General features: G+C 38.0%; 2 protein-coding genes across 3 annotated transcripts in view; both read right to left on the bottom strand.

Annotated features, from left to right (window-relative positions):
- The window catches only part of LOC118110947 (tumor necrosis factor receptor superfamily member 14-like), a 48,358-nt gene extending 47,762 nt beyond the window's left edge, over positions 1-596 (bottom strand). Inside the window, exon 1 of the mRNA XM_047340188.1 lies at positions 179-596. The gene's annotated coding sequence lies outside the window, so the exon portion shown is untranslated. The remainder of the gene's footprint in view (positions 1-178) is intronic.
- A 3,865-nt stretch (positions 597-4,461) lies between these two features.
- LOC118110960 (tumor necrosis factor receptor superfamily member 14-like) lies at positions 4,462-11,627 on the bottom strand. 2 transcript variants are annotated; one of them, XM_047340412.1, is made up of 7 exons: positions 11,477-11,627; positions 10,700-10,855; positions 9,216-9,303; positions 8,933-9,108; positions 8,792-8,823; positions 8,612-8,669; positions 7,570-7,974 (listed from the first exon to the last, which is right to left on the bottom strand). In XM_047340412.1, exons 1-6 carry the CDS (start codon positions 11,529-11,531, stop codon positions 8,622-8,624), a joined length of 555 nt encoding a protein of 184 aa, XP_047196368.1. In that variant the 5' UTR covers positions 11,532-11,627; the 3' UTR covers positions 7,570-7,974; positions 8,612-8,621. The 2 variants fall into 2 exon arrangements, with proteins under 2 accessions (XP_047196367.1, XP_047196368.1); XM_047340411.1 differs by lacking the exons at positions 7,570-7,974; positions 8,612-8,669; positions 8,792-8,823 and adding an exon at positions 4,462-6,144.
- Positions 11,628-11,743: the final 116 nt, after the last annotated feature.

Genomic DNA, 11,743 nt, shown 5'->3' with positions numbered 1-11,743 from the left:
TCCAACTTTACTGAACTAAGGGACACGTCATAGAAGACAACACACTATCTGTTGCACTGTTTCAGTTCCAGAAAACATATGGGGCCGATTTATCTGCGACATCTTAACAATCTACTGGTTCACTCCTGCTCTTTATTATACAACATTCAGAGGTTATATAGAAATACAGTCTGCTTACCGTCGTTAATAAGATAAGACCTTCTGCAGGTTCCGTCTGTAGGCAGTTAGTTTTCATTTCACAGCGAAGGGCAGGTGTTTACTCACAGATTCGAACTTCCTGGATCAATAAGTCATGAGCGAAACCTTCTTTAATCACACACCGCGCCTGTTTCCCAGTAAGGTGGACAACAGGCAACACGCTTATTTTAATCAATACGAGCCGTCCTCCGAGCTGGACAGTCACCAACCATGATATCAACGAGCACACGAAACGCGCACTAATAGTAAGCACGCGAACTATTTGTGGCTTCTGCTTTGTATGTGCGCAGGATATAGCAGTTTTTCATGATGGCGCAGCGGTGTCCAAATGTGTGAAGTATGAACGATAATTCCGAGTTCACGGTAAATTGTGACTGTCACAAGTTAACGTGGGCGTATTCCCTGAAACAATAACACATGGTAAGATGTTCACAGGCTTCACAGTCAGCGGAACATAGAGGTGACGCTGTAAATCACCCGATCAGTGGCGTGGTGGGCAGTGCCATTGTCACTACGTTAGTTTTTATGTGGACCACAGCGCATTGATTCCCATGGTGGGATCTCTTTCACATTTATATTTAGCCCCACAACAAGTGGTTATGTCTGAAGATGATACTGACACAAAAAGGCACTTTATTGTTAATGAAGATGTTTCCTGAAGCGTCCACAATTGCCTGTATCACCACACCACATTGTTCGTGAAAATACAACAAAATATAAATAGTTTTATTATTATTATATATCACTATTAGAGTTGTCATAGTTACACAGGGAACTTTATTTACTCCTTCGACTGACACAGCTCCAACAAAGCACGTAGTCATCTGACAGAAGAGAAGAAATACACAACACGTTGTTCGACAATGAAGACGTTAAGTTAGTTTCCCAGATCTGCCTCGTCACACGTGTCATGTTGACAACACACTCGACCCACTTCAGACATATCATCTGTTGATTGCAAACAGATAAACAACACTTGCATTGCAGAAACTGGTTCTTTTTTTAACCATTTGATTTATATTGTTGTCTCAACGTGATGCTGACACGGACACATTAACTCGTGAAGGGTTTTTGTGTGATTTTTATTTCAACGAGACCTTCAGTAGATCACCGCACTTCACACAGGCGCTTTGTGAAAATGACGAAAAATAATAGTGTGTTTCTCACCAAAATCACATCCCACATCCAGGGTCTCCTGTTTGTTGTACTACAATACTTATGTAATGGTGGATTCTAAATAGAAACGTATATTCTCTCAATTATAATTGACTTCTAAGATAATCAAATAGTATTCGATAACACTTGCTTATTCAGTTATTTTGCAGGGCATCTCAAAGCAAACTGTACTTTAAACTTGCCAAGGTTTACGAGTAGCTGCCTTCTTTCTTGCTCATATTTTGGACAGTGTACTATAAAATGAACTGTTTCCTCTTGCCCACAATAATGACATTTTTCTGTATCATGTCTTCCTGCAGTGTTTAGTCCTGTGTGTCCAAATGTGAGTCTCTTGATATTATTGTTTCTTCGACCTGTTTCTTCCTGCCCATCTCATTTCTCCCACTTTCCTTTGAATTTGGTAAAACTATCGTCCTTTCCTGTCTTGCTCCCATTGCGTCTGCCACCTTCCTTCAACCTCTGTTTAATGATGCTCTTAGTCTCTGCTTTACTGAAGCTGACTGACGCATCAGTGCAGCTATTCTCCACAGCCTCCTTTGCAAGTGTATCTGACATTTTATTTCCTTAACACCAATATGTGCGGCTCCATAAAAACGATGGAGTTTAAATTCCATCATTTGAATTTAGTATTAGTATTTGTCTGAATGATTGTTGTGTATCCTGGATAATGCTGAACTTGAATCTGAACAAATAATTGCTCTTAATGGTCGTGTGTCCTCTATCCACTGTAGTGTTAACATTATTGCAATAATTTCTCCTGTATACCGAGCCCCTCACTGATCTTTTTCCCTATTTTAATATGAAATTCTGGAATTATAATTGCTACTCCCACCTTATTGAATAGATTATTTGATGCATCTGTATAAACCTGGATATAGCTGCTGTTACTGTCAATATGAGCCTGTTTTGTATCCAAATTGAAAATAGCCTCTCCATCATTGTTTTTATTTTTTTATAATGTGAAATCTACATTAGCATCAGGTAGTATCCAAGGTGCTATTGCTGCTAATGGTACTGTTGGACTGAAGTCTAATTCTGCTATGTTAAGTTCTGTTGCTCTTTGTGCTACTGTCCATCCAAAGCTTTTTTTATCTTTCTCCTTTTTCCCAACAAGGTTTTAAAGTTTCCTGTGTTGGATGTTCTTTACTGGGTCCCTGTACATTTTCCTTTAGTCCTTCTCATATCTAGAGGCATTTCTCCCATCTCTACCTGTAATGCTGCTGGTCGGGTTGGTTTATAAGCACCTGTACATAATCTCATTGCTTGGTATTGAATTCTATCAAATATTTGGAGAGATGTGCTTGCTGCTGATCCATATACCATACATGCTGTATATCTAACCGAGGCCACCTGGTACATACAGCCACGTCTTCTAATGCACATGTAAGGCAGGAGGTGTATCCATATTAAAATGTTCATAACCCAGTGAATTTTCAACCAATTTTCAAGCCATATGGTTTGTTACAAATGTCAGATGTGTATTGATCTTACAGAATGCTAGGTAATCATTACAAATTTTACCTTTCAGACAAAAATATTTCTATAATAATGGATTTCTTCCCCCTAAATAATAGGTTCTACGTGCATAATTTTTTCTGACTACATATTAAATGGCTACCATGGTGATATTTCCAGTATAGATGAAGACTGAGTTCATAAAAGATTCAAATACAACAAACATTATGTTAATATATGTTAATTGTTTCTAGGCTTCATAATGTTTTGGATTTTTAAACACTTACATCAAAATATTACAGATCAACTTCTTAGATAAGACAAATCTAACTAATTTTATGAGCTTTATTTCGCTCTATGGGTGTTGCTTCACTGATATTGGGCATATATAGGCTCCTGGACTTATAAGAAACACTTTCAATTCAATTAAAATATATTCGTAAAGTGCAAAATCATTACATACATTGTCTCAAGGCACTTTACAAAGTAAGGTCGAGTCCTTAAACCCAACAGTTCCCACAATAAGCGAACACTTTGACAACTGTGGAGAGAAAAAAATCCCTCATTAACTGGAAGCAGAGAAAAATGGGGAAGAGAGGAGAGCTGGGTGGAAAAGAGGGAAGAGTAGAAATTGTGTTTATTGTCCCCCCCAACAATAATATGAAATATCTGCCCCTGCCAACAGTATCCTTAGTTTCAGTTGTTGCACAGCACACAATACCAAGTGTTACTTTCTTCTTACTTTCGTAACACAGGGATCTCATGTAAACAGCACATATTCTGCATTCCCCCCACAGTACCAGCCAAAAAAGGGAAGATGCTACACCAAATGTTTTGGTTAAAACAAATTCTTTCTACTATCACATCAAGGATTACAATAACACAAGGGGTATATGTACACATTTCAAACCCCCATCTTAAATATAGAGAGACCGTTCCAGTCTACAAAACTTAAGTAATAATAATAAATTGCCTAATGAATAAGTTATATTCATCCTTTCTGAGACTGCTCTCTTGTGCAATGTTCCACCGGAGATATAATGATTCATGATGAATCATTATATCTCCGGAATCATTCATGTGGAACAGTCGGCCAGCATGTTTGGCATGTAGTTGTTAACATGTTGATGATTGAATCACTTTTGAAACACTGTTGCTAAAACTGGTTTGTCCAGTCATACTCCTGATGAGATTAATTACAGATTAACAGACTGGTACAGTGACAGTTTTTCCATGACATTTGCCTCGTCTGAGTTCATCAGGCCTCAAACTCTGAAATTCACTGTAGCGCAGAAGGAAATTCAGCTTCTGTTCAGCATCTCTTATGACAGCCACAGCAACTTCAGTTGATTTGCAAAGAGCATCAACCTTCAAGGACAAGTTTAAAGCATGTTAAAGATGACCCACCCCTGAGCCTCAACCACCCCAGTCTAACCAAGAGGAGACCATTTATAGGTGAAGTTATTTTGGTAACCCTACACTCCTCATAGGTGGAGTCATGCATTATTATTAATAATCCTCAAAATGCCAAGACATATTTTTCCCAAATGAGAGTTGTAGTCTGACCAGGAGACCATTTAGTCAGGGTGTGGTGAGCAGGTGGAACCAAATGTCGGAGTGAGGCAGATCAAGTCCAACGAAACAGAATTTATTAAAAAACAAATAAATAAATAAGGGGCAGGATATACAAATACAAGCAGGCAGAGACACAGACCAAGCAGACAACTCGACAAAGACTGAACATATTTAATTTAAATCCAAACTGAAACTAACAACAAACTAGAAACAGGTAGCAGGTAACACTGTACAAGGGTGAAGGTATTAATTATTATTAATAATAAAAATCCTCAAAATTAAGCCTGAATATATTTTCTCTAATATTAAGGTTGTGGTCTTAACAGGAAAATGCCATTTGTCTGTGTATTAATTTTGGTGCCTCAAAATATTGAATAATGTTGAACATTTTTGCAGAATATGTTTTCGGCGTTGCACTTTGTTGACGCTCCCTGCCAACTTGGATTACTGCTTGTTTCGATGAAAATGAAACTGTAGCTGGTTTTGTACATTACTCTGATTGGAAGGAGGCTTCACTTGTGTTTTGATCTTACTATTGATCTGAAAAGTCTGAATCTGGGAAACTCTTTTCAGCTTCTTCCTCTTCTTCTTCTTGTTGTTTATCGGTCATCGGTTACGTAAATACTACGATTTGCGTAATGTAAGTCGACGTGTCACAAGGAAGATGGCTGCGCCTCTTCAAAGCATCAATTCACCCGAAGAGTGAAGCGAAACAAATCGCCCACAGGCGGACCAGACCCAGACTCTGTTCTATACCGAACCTGTTATTATTATTAGATTCTGACGGAGCGTTTGTATTTTAACCTGCGCTGCTTTGTTCGTCTTTACGGTAGTCTTATTTCCTGGCAGGACAAGGAAGAGTTTACTTCTGTCACTGAACAAGAGTGGGAACAAAGAGAAAAGAGAAAAGTTAAAGCTGTTTAGTTGTTAATATCTGTTGAGATTGTTCATATGTGAAATGTAGTTAACGAAAAATTAGAAAAGGGGAAACTCAAACTACATCTTTATGTGCTTGGGTGTGTTTTGTTACTGAGAGATGAATTATTCCTGTTAAAAAGTTCAGTATAACTTCAGTTCAAAGTTTCAGGGTGACTCAAATTGCACAAATTTGACCCTAAGATGATTTTTTGATAGACTGCTAAACTTGAATTTACAGTGTTTTGATGTTCCTCCAGAAAGTTACATGAATTTTACTTTGGTTTTCATTTATTTTGTTGTTCGACAGCTTAATGTAGATTGATATATTCCTTTTACTTGAATGGAACAAGCTCTTGCACTTGTTTTATTTTGGAGAGATTTTCTATGGGACTGTAAAAGGCAGATTAGCAGTTCAGACTGGGCAATTTTTTTGTTGTGCACTGCAATAATGCCTTGCAGTGCATACTTTGTTTTTTGTAATTGTTTGTATTTAAGAGAAGATGATTAAATAAATATAACTGACACAAATCATTTTTTTGATAAATTCATTATTATATTATTCGAGTAAGAGATAGTGTCCAATATTTATACCTTAAAGGGATAATTCACCCACGAACAAAAAGTCACACAGTCTACTCACCACTATGCTTATGTAGGGGTTCTCCTGGGAGTCATGATCCTTTCACAGATTTATTTGGCAGGTACTTGTACTTTGTAATTTTCTGCCATGACGTCTCCTTCGCCTTGTTGAGTGGGACATGTTTCCTTTCTTGATGAATAAGAGTTTGAATTCTTCATCAAGCTTTATGATTATCTGTTGCTCTGCTGGAGAAAAACACAGCTCACAGGTTTTTGCCTCTTTTAGGGACATTTTATCCTCTTTTCTACAATGAATTATTCTGGGCTGCATGCACATGGCCAACACATGGCTTATCAAAACCTGGCTAGAGTTAGCCTTGCTTAGACCTTAAGAGAAGAGCATATGCACGTCAAGATAAACATGATAACTCCTCCTCTGCAGACTGGACAGTTTACACTACTCAATGTCACAAATACTGTAAATCTCAAATTTTTATTTGACATCATGTAAGCACTTGTACTTTTATATTTCCACTTTGTTACTTCATACTTCTACTCTGATATATAGAATTATTGTATTTTATTCTCCATTACATGTATTTGACAGATTTTAAACAACAGATAATATAACAAGCTGTTAAAACACATAAAAACCAAACCAGTGGTTTTGAAAATGTTTCGCTTCTGAAAAATAAATGTAGTTATTTCAAATGTCTTAGTTGTTAAAAGCTTTTCTCAAATGCTTTAATGATTCAAAGAGAAAGAAGCTCTCACAATATATCTAACATCGCTGCATATACAACTGTTAATAATGTATTTTACTGTAGCTTCACCTGCTGCTTACACGGCTGCTTCAGTATTAATGATCTGTCATAGAGCTTAATAAAAAAATATAATAATCGGTGAAACAAGTTCTTTACTTTAAAACTTTAACTACAGTTAACTAGCCTATATCTGAAGGTGTCAGGTGAACTAACATTTAAATATTTCATCCCAGAAACTGCAGCAAAATGGTACGAAAACATTTTGAGACTAAAAGAGCCCCTGAAAACATTTATCATGTGACCAGTTACGCACACTGGGCCAGTATAAACAGGAAGCAGAATGTGTACTATGTAGTTGGTTGCTTAGTAACAGATAATACTATGGACCAGACTCTGGTACTACATCAGATCTTCTTCTGTGTGCATGCATACTGTTTTTATCCATTTGCACGGAATGTCCCAGTTTTACACTGTACTGTTTAAAAAGAGACATCTGTTTCAAACACATAACTTTTTACAGGTGAAACACAGAATCTTTACTCACACATTTATAAAGATAAAAATACGACACTAGCTATTTCTTATGTATTTTCATAATAATAGTCCAAAGATTGCTTCCACTTAACTGAGTGTGAAGATATGTACAGCTTCATAAACACGGAAACAACCCTCTAATAACAAAGCCTCCTGGCAGGGTTGCATACAGACCACTGCTAGCAGCCTGAAGCTGTGTGCTTTTGATTTATACGTGAAATAATGCAGAGCATCCAAGCTTTTCAATTTCAATTGGATGAATGGCAAATGTCATTGATTCACCTGCATTAGCAAAGATGTTATTAGGATATTATAGGTTTGTCAGTTTAGTAACTGCAAACAATAGCATTGGTTTATTTAAGATCTCAACAATGTTATTACAATGACATCCCCGGCAAAACTTTTGTCGGATTAGTTTACATCAACAACTACTAATGAAGTGTCGGGTTTTTGAAACGCGGTCCCAATTTGAAGGGGAAGATTTCAACCACTAACCCTTGTGACTACGTTTCAAGGGGCAAGATAACCCTCAAAAACAAGGGGTAGGGGTAGGGAGACGCTCCAAGTTTCATATTCCCAGCTGACTGTAGTTTTGGTGCAGTGACATCTGTGAGACGATGAGCTGTGTGCCCTTTGTAACAAAGCAGTGGTTTTATTTCTGTACCCTACAAAGACAATGTGCTAGAACCCAGTGGGATTATACCTGGATTCTAGAGCACATTCACTCTGCAGTGAACAAACAGTTTACTGGTTCTCTGCAGGTTTATCTCTTTTGCTGAGGAGGGAAATATGTGGAATTAAAATGGAAACCTCTTGTACATGTGAACAGACTTCACAGAGAGAAGTCTTAAGCCACTTTCAGACATGCACTAAACTCCAGATAATCTCCTGACAGTCTCCAGAGAGGCTGTATGTGAGAATGCAAAAGTCAGAGTGAGAGCCTCAGGACTTTCTCCGGAGTTTCTCTCTAAAACTCTAACTAATGTGTCAATACAGCAGGATTCACCGCGAGCGAGTGGGTATGTTGATGAAGCTTCAAACATGTTACAGTTGCAAAAAAAAAAAAAAAGACAACAAATCTCTCTGCATAAAAAAGCGGTGCCTTACACGAAGACACTGAAGACGACACCAAGAGAGCTTTTGGTGATAAGAGCCGACCCCGGTGTCGATGGGATGTAACAAAATCATTTGATCTCCGCAGCAGAATTGATATATTACATCCTGCCTCTGACTGTTGCACCACCCCTCACCTGAACGAGTCCTAGCAGAGAATCTCCTGCTGCGTAAAAGACAAACACCGGCGAGAGTCTGGACCCAATTCTGTAGACATCCTCCTTAGGTCATGTCTGAAAGCGGCTCTAGACAGTCCTCAACTAATGAATATTTAAATGTAGAACACGCTGCTGTCTCACCTTCTGCTTTTCACCCCATCATCGTCACAGATTCTCCTCCAGTTGTGTTTTCCTTTTCCTGAAATATTAAATAAAATAATAAAATTACCTTCATCAACCAAGTATTGTCATCAAGCATCATAGCAACATATATACACAGAGTCAGAACATACACTGTGAAAAAGAGAGTAACGAACATACCGTTGTGGAAGAGGATGCATTTGTTATTTTTCCTGTAACAGAAACAAAACAAATGAAAAAGCTCTTAATCAACGACATCATGACTTGATGGAGGTCTTATCATCCATGACAACATTTTCTTCCACCACACACACATCGTACCTGAAAGATATCCTTTCCACTTCCAGAAACACAAGGCGACTAATGCAATCAAAACACCAACAAAAAACACTGAAATGATGATTGCAACGGATGCCTTTTTTAAACTGGAATTTCCACATTCAGCGTCAGTTGAAGCTGTTCCTGGTTGCATCAGCTGAAGGTTTAGTGATTCACATCTGGAACGACAGGGGGACATTTTCACAGGACCATGTAGAGGCACCACAGATTCACTGCAAGTGTAAGAAACCAGGCACGTCCATGTCTGGTGAGACTCTTTACTTACTGTGTGTGTGGTTGACAAGACGTACGCGTCCCGTTAGAAAATGTTCCAACGCTGCAGTCAGAGCATTGAGAGTCTGTTTGGGCTGTTCCTGTACAAACACAAACTATACACAGTTACTAGTGTACACATCATATTAGGATTATATAGCAAAGTGGTATTTGACATCAGACCTGTCTTATTTCCAAAGGTAAACAAATATTTGATCATTGATGTTTTTGAACAGCAAACATTTCTTTGTTCAAATTCTCTCCTTTTTATGTGAGGTGTGATGAAATGTAGAGCAGCATGCCACTAAACTTACAAACAGGATTCTATAAACTAAGGAACATTGACAGAATTCTGTTCTTCTATGTTACATTTCAAAGATACAGAAACTATTTTACATTCTTTTATCTCATCACACCTGGATCACTGGATCACTCGTCTTTTATGACTATATTTATTATTTGTTTTTATATATGTTTTGTTTTTGCTTTGTAACACTGGTTTGAGTAATGTGTAAATATAAGACAAGGTCAGATAAGATTTACCTTTAATAATCCTCCATTTCCCAGTCAACGCAGCAGCACAGGGAAAGCAGTGCATGGGCAAAATGTAGTAAGAATAAAAATATGAATAATACAAATTTGAAATAACACCGTATATATTATGCTGTTTTTCAAAATTGTCCAATTATTGTTAATTTTGTAAGACTGCCACTGAGCTCTCTCTCTTTTTTGAAAGAAAGTTATTTTTATTATTACTATTATTATCACAGTTGCACAGGAAGATGGGATTTTGATTTGTTTTCTCCAACTCAAACAAATCATCTTGATAGATGGAAGAAGATTTGTCCGTCCATCTACTTTTGTCCACTGTCCACAGCCAAAGTCTTTATGGCTGTGATGAACTTTCCTAAATGGACACAGCATGTATCTAACCCATCATCTTTATGTGGGTAAAATACATGCACAGACCCATATGTGGACGTCTGTATGCAGCCCAAATTGTGCGTCCACGTTGACTGTACACATTGACTGTGCATGCTCCAGGAACAATATATCTGCCTACTGGAGTGAAATGTGGGTTCAGGTACGTATGCACTGAACGCCAGAACAACGCAGAGCCTCATTTTATGAATGGAACTGTGGGCACGTATGTGTGCCCAGAACGAGTACTCAACTCTCAGCCAACAAGGAATGCAGAAAGTTTGATCGACCGTTCCATATTGAAGTCTAGACATGTCTTATGCTGATCGTAATGGTGCTTTTATACCAAACGTCGAGATTACATTCGAAGTCAATGCAAAAATGCGTCTAGACACGAAATCCACATCTCTCGCCCTGGGCGTCGCATTTAACACCATGCCAAAACCTTGAGTTGAAATATTTGAAATCCGTTTGACAATGCATTGACTGGATGGCTCAAATAACCTGCTCTGTGTTCTTCAAAGCTTTTTACAGTTTTGAAAACTTAAATCTTAAAGTCAGCATTAGAAAACGCACCTCTGTGTTTGATGTACTGCCCTGGTTGACATTGTTTGTGTTTCTGTGCTGCTGCACAGTGGTTCTGTATGGGGTCTATACAGTAGAATCCTTCCAGAGGTTCACAAAGTGAATCCGTTGTTGCTGTGCATGAAGTGTAGATCTTCAGACCAGAATCTGTCGACACATAGAGGATACATATGAAGGAGGGCACATATGAAGATACAAAACTCCTGAACTATGTATTCTATGAGAAAGCAACTATGCCTTTTTTGTCTGGCAAAATATCATTAAAACTAATCTTTAGTTCTTATGACATCTTTAGGAAATAAAATGAAATAAATTGTCCAATCTATAAGTCTACGAGGGTGAAGGATAAAACTGCCGTAAACACAACACAGTGGACTGATCTCCTGGTGGCAGGAACAAGGAGATATGAAGTGAACAACTGACTTTTGTAAGAAGTCTCACTTCTGCCATTACTGCAAGTCCCACTGATAGAAACTACAGAGCACAGCAGAGTCTCATAACTTGACAGTAAAAAAGAAGAACTAAAAATATGAACTCTTCATGTGAAATGTCTTGTGACTTAGTTATGCAAGAAGAGTCTCTTGTGACTCCTCATTCACTATCCCAGTTTCATCTGCAGGAAACTATTCTAAACAGACTAACACAGTGACACTGTAAAAAACATCATCAGAACAGCTCAGCTCCATCTCAGCTCACACTGTAAGACTTGCAGTAACATGCCTCCTTACTGATTTTAAACCTACAGTAAACTTCAACACAGAAATCTACCTGGACCACAGGTCGTGCAGGGTAAACACTGTTTAAGTCCAGTGGGAAGATTCATGAAGGTGTCATTCACACAGGGCAAACAGGAAGTGCTCCTGAACTCCGTGCAGTGTGTTTTAACACGATTTCCTGTTGAAAAGAAAACTATTTAATCTCATGAAATGTTTCTGTTGAACAAAGACAAATCATCTTGAGGGTAAAGTGCAGGTTATAACGTAACATTGTAACATGCGCTGCACTTTCATTTTTATTACTTACAACAGAAGAAGC

The sequence above is a fragment of the Hippoglossus stenolepis genome, chromosome 6, assembly GCF_022539355.2.
Source record: "Hippoglossus stenolepis isolate QCI-W04-F060 chromosome 6, HSTE1.2, whole genome shotgun sequence".
NCBI classification, from domain to species: domain Eukaryota; kingdom Metazoa; phylum Chordata; class Actinopteri; order Pleuronectiformes; family Pleuronectidae; genus Hippoglossus; species Hippoglossus stenolepis.
The sequence above is the reverse complement of the archived record's forward strand: the minus strand, read 5'-3'. Positions and strand labels throughout refer to the sequence as shown.

Coding starts and splice junctions, on each gene's coding strand:
- LOC118110960 (XM_047340411.1), bottom strand. CDS start 11,531: ATGAATCTTCCCACTGGACTTAAACAGTGTTTACCCTGCACGACCTGT. Junction 9,304..10,699: donor GCAGTACATCAAACACAGAG/GTGCGTTTTCTA, acceptor GTGTTTGTACAG/GAACAGCCCAAACAGACTCT. Junction 6,145..8,932: donor GTGGAAAGGATATCTTTCAG/GTACGATGTGTG, acceptor TTTCTCCAGCAG/AGCAACAGATAATCATAAAG.